General features: G+C 51.2%; 1 protein-coding gene and 1 non-coding gene across 8 annotated transcripts in view; one reads left to right on the top strand and one right to left on the bottom strand.

Moving 5' to 3' along the window:
- TACC2 (transforming acidic coiled-coil containing protein 2) overlaps positions 1–11187 on the top strand; it is a 187867-nt gene that overhangs the window by 14631 nt on the left and 162049 nt on the right. For 6 of the 7 annotated variants that reach the window (XM_045291520.1, XM_045291519.1, XM_045291518.1 and 3 more), the window contains exon 2: positions 2089–2153. In XM_045291520.1, the coding sequence (XP_045147455.1) occupies positions 2121–2153 (33 nt within the window). In that variant the 5' untranslated portion in view covers positions 2089–2120. Of the gene's footprint in view, positions 1–508; positions 603–2088; positions 2154–11187 lie in introns of those variants that run through there. The other variant, XM_045291516.1, reaches the window with a different exon arrangement.
- Positions 10202–10312, bottom strand: LOC115870080. Its single transcript, XR_004046542.1, has one exon. It is a non-coding gene; the product is annotated as a U6 spliceosomal RNA (small nuclear RNA).

The following is an 11187-nucleotide window of genomic DNA, read 5'->3' as shown; positions in this document are numbered from 1 at the left end:
CCCCCTCCCGCTCCAGAGGGCAGGCTGCAGTGTCTGGTGACTTCACCCTTGGAGGGAAGCCATGCCTGCCTGGGAAGGACACAGCACCAGCAGGCGCCAGGCAGCTGGCAACGTCTGTGTGTTTCCACATGGCTTAAGGCTGAACTTTCCCAGGTGCCAGGGTGAACATTCACTCCTGTCTAAAAAGAGAGGTTTGCTTCGCCTTCGGACACCCAGAGAGGGCGGATGAAGGCCTGCTGGGTGGTGTGCCCCCTCGGTCGGCCCGCTCCATAGATCACAGGCAGCTTCGGCTGGACTAAGCCTTTCCTGATCGGAGCTCTGCAGGCAGAATGACGGGAAAGAACGGGCTCAGAAATGCAGGTTGCCGGCCTGCAGAAATACTTGTCTAAGACGGGACCCAGCCAGCACCCAGGTGTGAGGCGTGGCCTGTGTGTGTGTCAGGCAGAGGGCGGGGACAGGCGTGGGCCCAGCTGGCTGAGTGGGTCTGAGCCTAGCTGAGACCATACCTGCTCTGAGTGGAGGAGGAGAAAGTCCAATCGCTGACAAGCACAGACTTTTTGTGGGCCCTCAGCCTTCAGAGTCACCACAGAACATTCCAGAAGGTAAGTGGATGGCAGAGCTGTGGGTTCCTTCTTTCCCGGTCTTGGGAAACCCGGGGGTGGTGGTGGGTTGGTGGCTCCAGTGCTCGCCAAGAGAGGGTTTCCAGGCTCACGCCGGCCTCCTTCCGTTTGCAAAGCTGGTTCGGGAACCCCGAGTGCCAGCAGGAGTGAGTTCAGCTTGGTGAGTGAGCTTCAAGTATGGGTATGACATTGAACCATACCCTTTGGTTCAACCTGGTGGGTCTTTACCAGGAAGCCACGACAATGTACCGGGGCACACTGTGTAACACTCCGCATTCATTTCTAACAAGGGATCATTTCCAGATAAACACGAACCATAAAGGGACGTGATCAAGTGTTAATAAACAAAGATTCTTCATATCCCACTAAGTGAGCACGCGGTGGGTGCTGGCAATGGGGATTAAGGGTTAAGGTAAGGACTTAGTGTCCTGGTTCAGGCCTGGGAGTTAGAGAATCAGGCCCGACAATGACATTAGTCACGTTTCTCTTGGTTTGTTGGTGTTGGCGTCACTTACATACACATAGCTCACGGCAGCCACCCAGTGAGTATTGGCTGAATGAATGAGCCCATCAGTGGGCTGGTTTTATTGTTCAGGGGATGAGTGGCCGCTGTTTACGGAGGGCATATGCTGATAAAAGTCCTGCCCCCGTGGGAGAAGCCTTAACTAGAACTCGGCAGGAGTCCTACTTGCCCTGAGAAACTCAGTCATTAGCCAGCCTGCCGCTGTCTGGAGCCTCAGTTTCCCTACTCTTTAACCCCTTCCAACTCTGAAAGTCTACGCCTTCTGAAGTTCCCCTGTAACACGGCTTCTTCACCGGAAAAGGAAAGGGAAGGTGCTGAGGCTCCTGTGGCATGGCGTTGTGACACTCAGCTGGGTGCCGGCTGGTCGGGGATGTCCCAGCCTTGGGCGTGGTGTTAATGAGCAAAGCGCCCCAGAAACAGACCCTGGCAATGCTGGCTCTGCGTGACCTTCCTCTGCCTCCGTGGAAATGTGTCCAGAAGTGAAGTGTTTAGAGGAGGAACCTTAGAAACCGTAGGTGGTTGAAGAGCACTAGGGTGTTGTGCCTCCGCGTGCCCCACTGCACTGTCACCAACACCGGGGGCCAGCCACGTGGGGGTCTCCAGACTGAAGATGTGAAAAACAGGAACCCTGGCACGCTGCCCCCTCCGCCTCCCTCCGCCTCCCTGTTGACATTAAACAGGCACTGGCAGATTTGGGGCTGAACCCAGAGACTCGGGAGCAAACCCGTTTTCCTGAAGCATCTGCCAACTGCAGGGCGGGGCCTGCAGATGCCGGTCCGTGTTGGGAAAGCAGTCCGAGTGGCCCATTTCCCGTGAAAACACTTCACGAGCGATGTCCCTCGTGGGACGGTGAAGCTAGGCAGTTACCACCATTCGGCCTTTGAGTTTGGGGGAAACAAACTGGCCTCACAATCGCGGGTGTTCACGTTCTTCTGTCTCTTCCAGCCGCCTCTGGCAAAACCCGAGGGTCTCCCAGCATGGGCAACGAGAACAGCACCGCGGACAGCCAGGTGGGTGTCGGGACGCTTCTCCCTCTCTTGATTGATTTGTCTGGACCACAGACTTCCAAACGTACCTGACTCATCACCCGCTTTTCAGGAAATAATAATAATAATAATAATAATGACTCGGTGCCCCACGGACACAAGGAGAAGCTTTTGAAAAGCCCATATCCAGGACAAAGTATAGGCATTTACTCTTTAAAAATTATCATTCATCATTTTATTAGGAGCTCTTACAGGTGTCATAACACTCCAAACTTCAAATAGATCAAGCATAATTGTACAATTAGGTATTTGCTTTTGCAAATCTCTTGGATATCATCCCAACGCCCCCAAGGGGCACAGCACCCGCTTTGGGGAAACACTGATCTCCCAAAACCAAGTCAAACTCACTGCCATGGGGTCGATGCTGACTCATCGCGACCCGATACAACCAGGTAGAACTGCCCCGGTGAGTTTCCGAGACTGTAACTCTTCACCAGAGTAGAAAGCCTCATTGTTCCCTCGTGGAGTAACTAGTGGTTTTGAACTGCTGACCTTACCATTAGCAGCCCAGCACACAACCACGACGCCACTCCTCTTTTTCACTCACTTCTAGCATCACATCAGCCCAGAGAGGACCAAGCAGAGACACAGCTGGTGCCTGGTTTAAACACAAAACCAAAAATCCACTGCCATCAGTCGATTTCAACTCATAGCGACCCATTAGAGGTGGCCGACACATAGCGGGTAGGAGTCCTGGTGGCGGAGTGAGTTACATGTTGGGCTGCTAAGCACAAAGACAGCAGTTCAAAACCACCAGCCGCTGTGTGGGAGAAAGATGAGGCTTTCTGCTGTCGACTCTTGTAGAGAGTTGCAGTCTCAGAAACCCACAGGGGCAGTTCTGCCCGTAGGGTCTCTCCTTGAGTTGGCATCGACTCGCTGGCAGTGAGGAAAATACATAGTGCACAGGTCTTTATACAGCTATCAGGATAGGTTTTGCTTCATTTTCTGGATTCCCCTTCAAATAAGCCATGAGCACTTGTTTTATTTATTCTGTGCTTTAAATTAGGTAGACTGACAGTTGAACACATGTGTCTAGGTCGTACCCACCCATCCCCCACTCCTCCTCAGGAGACCCTTTCCACATCCCCTCCAAAACGGCAGCCATTATAAAGATATTGGAAGCCGATCGGAGTTGTGGAGATGAATGTGACTATTGTTCTCAGGCTGGTAAAGCGTTCGTGTTTGAGAGAAAGGGGGTTGAGGGGTTTCCCTGGCCAGGGCTGGGGGTGAGATACGCGCTCATGGCATAGTTGTCGGCTTCACGTCTGGAGAGTGTTGACTGAACACCCTGGCACGCAAAACCAGCCGCCACTGTCTTCTGTGTCTCACACACCGTGGGCTTTGTGGCTTCGTGGTGTTACGTTTCTTATTAAAAAACTTTTATTGGCACATAATCCACTTAGCATATAATTCAATCGTTCAATCATATCAAGAAGAGTAGCACAATCATCACCACAATTAATTTTAGAACAGCTTCTTAGTTCTTGTCCTCACTGGGATTAGTTCTCTATTTCCTCCCAACCACCCCTGCCATATCCCTAAGGAACCACGAATCCCATACTCTCTCTGTAGATGTACCTATCCTGGATTTCATACACAGAAATAGATACCATAACCAACAAGTTAAAAAAGAGCAATCTGACAACAATAACAAAGTAAAACAGAGAAAAATCTCACTCGAAAGGAAAGCAGAAAATATGAAAACCTCGGTCAAATTGAGAACTTGTGGTGTCTCGTTTCGTGAAGGAGGAAGTTGGAGCGAAAAGGCAGTATGTGCCAGCTTGCTTGGCCTCTGGCTTTTCTCTTCATTCCCCCCAGCCCCCAAACAGTTACCCCGATGCCCTCAAAAGCTTGCAAAGCACAGTGTCCACAGCAGTGGGCAAGAGCCAGCGCTTAGTGATTGGACGTGAGGTCACCGGGGGCAGTGGGGACCAGGGCCAGCTCGAGGGACCTGTCATTCTGCAATGGGTGCATGCGACTGTGGACAGCTTCTACTGGGACAGTACTCTCAGCCCCACAAGATCTCCCTGCTTCTTCAAAAGATGTCAGAGAGCCGTATTCTTCTGTGGAAACTTAACAGTTTTTAATTCTTTTTTTTTTACTTCAAGAAAACTGTACATTCACGTGTAGTTGTAAGAAATAATACAGGGAGATCCTAGCGACCCTTCATCTCTCATGGTTGCCAACCAAGTCCTGCTCATAGAGACCTTACAGAGCCCAGTTGCTTGTCTCCAGGGGGTTCCCAAGGGGATCACTCTTTATAGAAACAGGCGGCCCAGTCAGTCCAAGGGCTAGTGGGTTCACATCGCTGACCTTTTGGTCAGCAGCTGAGTGCTAACCTGTGTGCCACCAGGCCTTCACTCTTTATCTGGCCTCCCAGTGGTCACATCTGGGAAGACGCCAGCATCCCTGGAGAAGAGCATCATGTCTGGCAGAGGGAAGGACGGGGCTTCGATGCGATGGGCTGACCCAGTGGCTGCGACCCTGGGCTCCGTGTAGGAACCATTGTGAGGACCGTGCAGGACCGGGCACTGTGTCATTCTGGGGTGCACGGGTCCCTAGGGGTTGGAGCCGCCTTGGTGGCACCTAAGGACGGCAGCAGCTGTCCTCTCCAGGACAGACAGAGAGACAGTGAGAATACAGAACGTCTACAATTGCCTTTTCATAGCTATTGTCTCCCTTCCGTCCTCGACCTCGGCCCTCCGTCAGCCCTGTCAGATCTGCATTTTTATCCTGTCGTCTTGTCAGGGCTTGATGCCTATGGGAAAGGACATCGTGCTTGGGAAAGTCGTTGGTAGGGGCCATCCAGTATGTAAGGCGAAGCCTCGAGGGAGCACCCTGGTTGTACTTCTTCCAAGACAGATAGCTTTGTGCGCTTAGCAGTCCGTGCTTGTTCCAATATTCTTCTGCAGCACCGCATTTCACATGCATCTCTTCTTCCTTACTCGGTGACCAGCTTTCGCATGCGGAGGAGGCAGGCAGTTGTGCCCCTGGGGTGAAGTAGAGGGGCCGGGAAAAGAGAAAGAACCTCTACAAGATGATGGGCGCCGTGGCTGCGACCGTGGTCTCAGACGTGAGAGCAGGGGGCGCAGGGCGGGGTGGTGTTCCGTTCTGATGCACATGGGGTCACTGGGAGTCGTAACCCACTCGACGACGACACCCAACGACAGCCTGTAACCAGAAACTCAGCATGTGAGCTTTGGGGTTGGCCATTCTTCCGTCAGCATGGCCCGGTGGAGATCACTCCTGAGTGTGATGCATCGTGGTTCCCGTTCTGCTGAGCACACTCACGGAGTAGCTGCTCCCCTGTAGCTAGGTCTATACCTCGGTCCTTGGCTCCGCACGAGAAAGAATTCACGCCGAAACCTGGTTCGTGATCCAAGTGAGTTTTATGAGAATTAGAAGAAGTTTCAGGTTTACATGGCACCCATAGGACTCCTCCCGGCCTGCAGCCTGGCTGGAAGCTGCTTGGTGTCACGCAAAAGTGTCCCAAAGTCCTGCCAAAGCTCTCTGCACCCAAGTTCTCTCTCTCCTGCTCGACTCAGGGCTTCTGCCTCTTCAAGGATTCCACGGGGAGGCGTGGCGAAAGACCCCTGATCGACCCCATTGGCTGAATTGAATTCACCTGGCCTAGGTGGGTCAATTCAGGTTCACGCCCACCCATGCCTACCATGGGAAACCTGAGCCTCTGGGCATGTGCACTGCACCACTCCTTTGTTCCTGTAGCTTGGCCCTCTGGGCACGCCTTAATGGACATTCCCCTGCCCTACGCTAGTCTACCTAACAAACCACATATCATACAATTCAATAGTTTAATCATATTAGAAGAGTTGTACGATCATTACTATAATCAATTTTAAGGCTGGGTTTGTTCTGCTGTTGTGCTTTCATGTTTCTTTCTCTATGCTAGACCCGTGTTCTTGTCAAGCACGTGGCTTGTATATAGGAGCGGGTTTCCAAAAGGCCATGGAAAAATTCCACTATCTTTTCATTCCCCACAAACTCTTTGAAGCCCCTTCGTACCTTGGCTTGGGTCAGTTGTGCCTTCGTCTACAAGGTCGGCTCTTTACCTTTTAGCATTCTAAGTAGATCTCGGGCAGCAGATCTGTCCAGTGCAGTATGCCATTTGATTCCTTGACCCCTGTTTCCATGAGCATTGGCTCATTCAAGTAAAATGAAATCCGTGGCAGCATCCAGCTAATTGATGTTGCTTATTGATCCAGTTGTGAGGATTTTTGTTTTCTTGATGTGGAGGCATAATCCCAAACAAAGGCCGTTGTCTTTGATCTTTATCAGCAAGTGCTCAAGTGCCCCTGGCTTTCCACAAGCGAAGTGCCATCATCAGTAGGTTGTTCATGCGCCTTCCGCTGCGCTTGGTGCCTCGTGCTTCCTCAGAGTCCATGGGCTCTGATTATGTGCTCAGCACGTGGACTGAACAGGATGGTGAGAGGATCTGGTCCTGACACACCTTTCCCGGCTTTAACCTAACGCACACGATATCCCGTGCTCAGGTTGAATGATGGCCTCCTGCTATGGACAGGTGCTGCGTGAGCACTGGTACGTGTTCCGGAATTCTCATTCATCTCAATGTTACCCATCGTTTGTTATGATCCACAGAGCTGAATGCCTTTGCTTAATCAAATACCAGCAGGGTCACCCTGGTGGATAGGTTCAAGTGGAGCTAGGAAGTAGGAAGGGGTGACCCACTTCTCAGAAATTATTACTGCAAACCCTATGAAAACCTTTGCATGTGGGAAACAGAACTGAGAAGAGAGCGTATGCGGACAAACTCTCAGCGTTATACGTTAGGAGTCTGGGAGGCCGGGGCTCCCACAGAGGGGGCCTTCACGTTTGTAAGTTAGAGGTGCGTCCCAGTCACATGCTAAGTAAAAGTTATTCCCCTCAATGTTCCCCCATAATAATGCCAAGTTTAAGGTGCTGTTTACAAACACATGGTTGCTTATTATGTTCTTGAAGGCCAACTGCTTGAAGGCTATCTGCCTAAAGATTGTCTACCATCAAAAGCAGTCAGACCATCTGAACCCTAAGTACAGTCCACTCCCTTCTGATAAGGATCATAGATTGTTCCCCTGGAGAAGAGCTCAAAGACATCAAAGGTCAAGCCAGCTCAGAGACAAGCAAGCTTTGGCTGCCATCTTGACTCTAGAACCCGCCCATCTTGTTAAGTATGTACCTTCCTGTCACATGTGTGCCTCTAGTACCGCCCCTTCCTATTGGGTGTACACCCCTAGCTCATCCCCCTCATGTGTGTATGCCTCAATTAGAACCCCTTCCTGTTTCTTATGTGCTTACCGTGGCTTGCATGCCCAAGGTTTTATAAGCTCGTGACAGATACATTATGCTCTCTCTGCTCAGACCTTGTTCCTGAAGCCATGGTGGGGGTGAGCCCTTGCATGCCTTGTCTGGCGTCTATAATTTACCCCTCAATTATACAACTGCCCCCTTGGACCTATTTGGTTATGGAGGCTGGTCCCCCACACTTGCATATCTGGAATGAACTCTCTCTGGTTAGGGCTTAAAGAGCCCAGGTGATGTAGTGGGTCAACCATTGAGCTGCTAGCCACAAGGGCAGCAGTTTGAAGCCACTGGGCGCTCCGCAGGAGAAAGAGGAGGCTGTCTGCTCCCATAAAGATGGAAACTCTCAGAAACCCGAGGGGCAGTTCTACTCTGTCCTACAGGGTCACTGTGAGTCAGTCGACTGGATGGACTTGTCCTGACCCGCAGGAACGTCAACGCAGACCCTGGAGGAGGGCGTGGGAATTGAGGGGAACAAGAGACACGAGGAACGGAGACAAGACAGTATTCTGATCAAGTCTCATTTATTGAGTGAAAGGTTGCAGCCTATATAGGCCAGGGGAAGGGAAACACCGGTCGCACATGTAAATTAGGCCAGTTTGGTAATAGACCAATCAAGGAGTCCGGGGGAGCGCGCCCTCAGTAACGGTTTACAGTCTTCAACCATGTACACGAAGTGACATTGTTCCATGCAAATCAGGTGCAGGCACTAGATATGTAAATAGGGTGAAGACAATCCCCCACCCAATCAAGGGGAAGCAGGATATAGGTGCTTTGTCACACCATGTATGGAAACCCCCCCATCTGCCTCCAGGCAGACCCGAAGGTTAAACTCAGGCTGTCCCTAGGACAGGCTACTCAGAGGGGAGACAACACAATCACAAAACTATGTCATGTAGGCGGGAATGGAAAAGTACTGCAAGCTCTGACAAAATATAGTGAAGATTGAGCCGAATGGCTCCGGACATGGACTAAGGTTGGCTCTTGAGCTCGGTGCAGAATTATTTTTATCATCGTTGGGTTTGATGTGCTAACGGTCGGCTAAGGATGTTTGCTTCTCAACTTTGGTTGGGAAACTTTGGTTTCCCTTCTGTGTCGTCTTGTCTGGCTTTGGTATCAGGGTAAGGACTTGTGGGATTCTTTCCTTCTCTGTTTTCCCATCGTGCCTGGAAGACTTCTTGTGTGAAGAAATCGTGTACAACACTTATCACAATCTATACATGCATCCATTGTGTCAAGCACATTTGTAGCCAAGAAATCTTCACATTTTTTCAAAAATATATATCAGCAACTAATTTCAATGATTTAAAAACCGTCGGTGGTCAAAACCAAATGTGCCTGCTTGTTGTGCCTGACTCACGGCCTCCCTCTTTGTGACCTCCACTTGGAGGAAGGGGGACACTGCTTCATTCATTCTCAGATTTTCAGTGGATGGGCACCGCCATCAGTCAAGTACCTTCCATGTGCAGGCACCCATAGGGGGCCACTGGGTCTACATTCTGGCCTTGGGTGTTGCTCATTCACAAACCAGGTGGCTCAAGTGTAATGCCTTTCCTAGCATCTTCCAAGTCTGTTTGGGACCCAAACCCTCCACAGGTCCTCTTGCAAACAAAGAAGATAAGCCACTGTCTCTCAACTTGGAGTGGTTTGACCCCTCAGGGGACCCTTGACAAACTCTCCAGACATTCTTTGGCTGTCCAGACGTGAGGGGACGTTCCTGTTGTTGCCATCGGGTGGGCTGAGGCAGTTCTGAGTCACAGGGACCCATTGCACAGCAGCACAAAACACGGTCCTACGCCTGCCTCACGGTCGTCCCTGTGTCTGAACACACTGGGTCAATTCATCTCCTTGGGCGCCTTCCTCTTTCCCTGCCCCACCACTGTACCAAGCATGATGTCCTTCTCCAGGGACTGGTCTCTCTTGACGAATATGTCCCCAGTATGTAAGACAAAGTCTCTCCTCCCTTGCTTCTAAGGAGCACTCGGGGCCGTACTTCTTCCAAGATAGATCGGTCTGTCTTTTTAGCAGTCCATGGTACTTTCACTATATTCTGCTCCAGCACCACAATTCAAAAGCACTGGTTCTTCTCTGGTCTCCCTGAGTCAATGTCCAACTTTCACATGCACTGGAGGTGACTGCGAGCTCTGTGGCTGGGGTCAGGAGCACCCTAGCTCTCAGAGTAATAACCGTGCTTTTCAACGTTCTTACGAGGTCCTGTGCAGCAGCTTTAACTAATGCAATGCATACTACTAGCCTCAAATAGCAGACATAGGAGATGCTGCTCAGCATCCTCCAGTGCACAAGGCAGCCCCAGCCCCAAAGAGGCCCTGGCTCAGCTTGTCAATGGTGCCAAGATGCAGCAAGCCAGGGGCAAAGGAGCCAATGCGTGAGGAGACCCCCAGGAGCAGTGAGTGAGCTCCTCTGGCCGGAGATGGATTTCTACAACTTGGAAACGGCTTACCTGTTCCTCCCATCCCCTTGCTCAACGGTGCTATCCCGAGTTGAATGGTGGTGGTTTTGGTGTATGAGTGGAATCGCCACACAGAGAAGCAAGCACTTCTGATATAGAGCGCTGGAAACGTTGTCCACAATGGAAACGCCAATTCATCCTCCTCTCATCGGGGCCTGAGGGCCAGTGCCCCTGTGTGCTTGCAAGCTGTGAAGACTCGGATGTGTCAGATCTTTATTAATTACACAAACATGTCTTTAATTTTTTCCCCATGAATTTGTGTCATCCTTGCACAGGGGCCATGCTAATCTTCTTGGTATCATTCCAATTTTAGTATATGTGCTGCCGAAGCGAGCATGTCTTTAATTTTTTTAAATGAAACAAATCCCCATGATTAGATTGGGTTGCGGGGAGTGGCCGATTAATTTGCCAGATTTGCACTTAAAAATCAGCTCTAGTTTCATCCCCGAGGGGAAACCTGGTGGCACAGTGGGCTAGCCATTGGGTTGCTAGCCAGAAGGTCAGCAGTTCCAAGCCACCAGTCAGTGCTTGGGACAAAGAAGAGGCTGTCTCTTCCCATGATGACTTACCCCAGGGAGCAGTTCTGCTCTGCCCCATAGGGGCCTTAGGAGTTGACAGCTACTCAATGGCAGTGGGTTTGCAGCTTGGGTGGTCAAGAGACAGTACCCATCGCAAGTGCAGTCACAGAGGAGGGGACTGCTAGGCCCACAGGATAGAGATGTCCCTAGAGATGGTCTAGGGACTGACGGGGCTGCATCCAAAGTCCAGAGGATGGAGCTGGGTCCTGTTCTCTCCACACCTGAGGGGGAGGGGCAGGGGACACTCAACCTGGCTCCTACCCTTCTCCCTACCAATGATACAGGCCTGCCAGGCCACTCCCTAGAAGGAATCCGTGGGCTTGATTGAGTCATGTGCCCTCTGGGAAATGTTCACTGTGCCTGGGGGTACAGGCGCTCTGATCGGCCAACTCTAATCATGGGCTCATCCCTATGGGAAGACAGGCCAGATGGCGGCTAACCCCATTTCGGTGGCTTGGAGCCAAGCCACATCTCCACACAGAAGTGCACAGAGAACCAAACCAAACTAAACTCATTGCCATCGAGTCCACGCTGACTCAGTGACCCTCCGTGGGTTCTGAGACTGTAACCGTTTACACAAATGAAAAGCCCCGTCTTCCCCCTCAGAGCTGCTGATGGTTTAGAACTGGAGAAC

The sequence above is a fragment of the Echinops telfairi genome, unplaced genomic scaffold (genome assembly GCF_000313985.2).
Source record: "Echinops telfairi isolate 266 unplaced genomic scaffold, ASM31398v2 ScPeMD7_70;HRSCAF=299, whole genome shotgun sequence".
Taxonomy (NCBI): Eukaryota; Metazoa; Chordata; class Mammalia; order Afrosoricida; family Tenrecidae; genus Echinops; species Echinops telfairi.
Note: the sequence above shows the minus strand (reverse complement) of the source record. Positions and strands in the feature narration are given on the sequence as shown.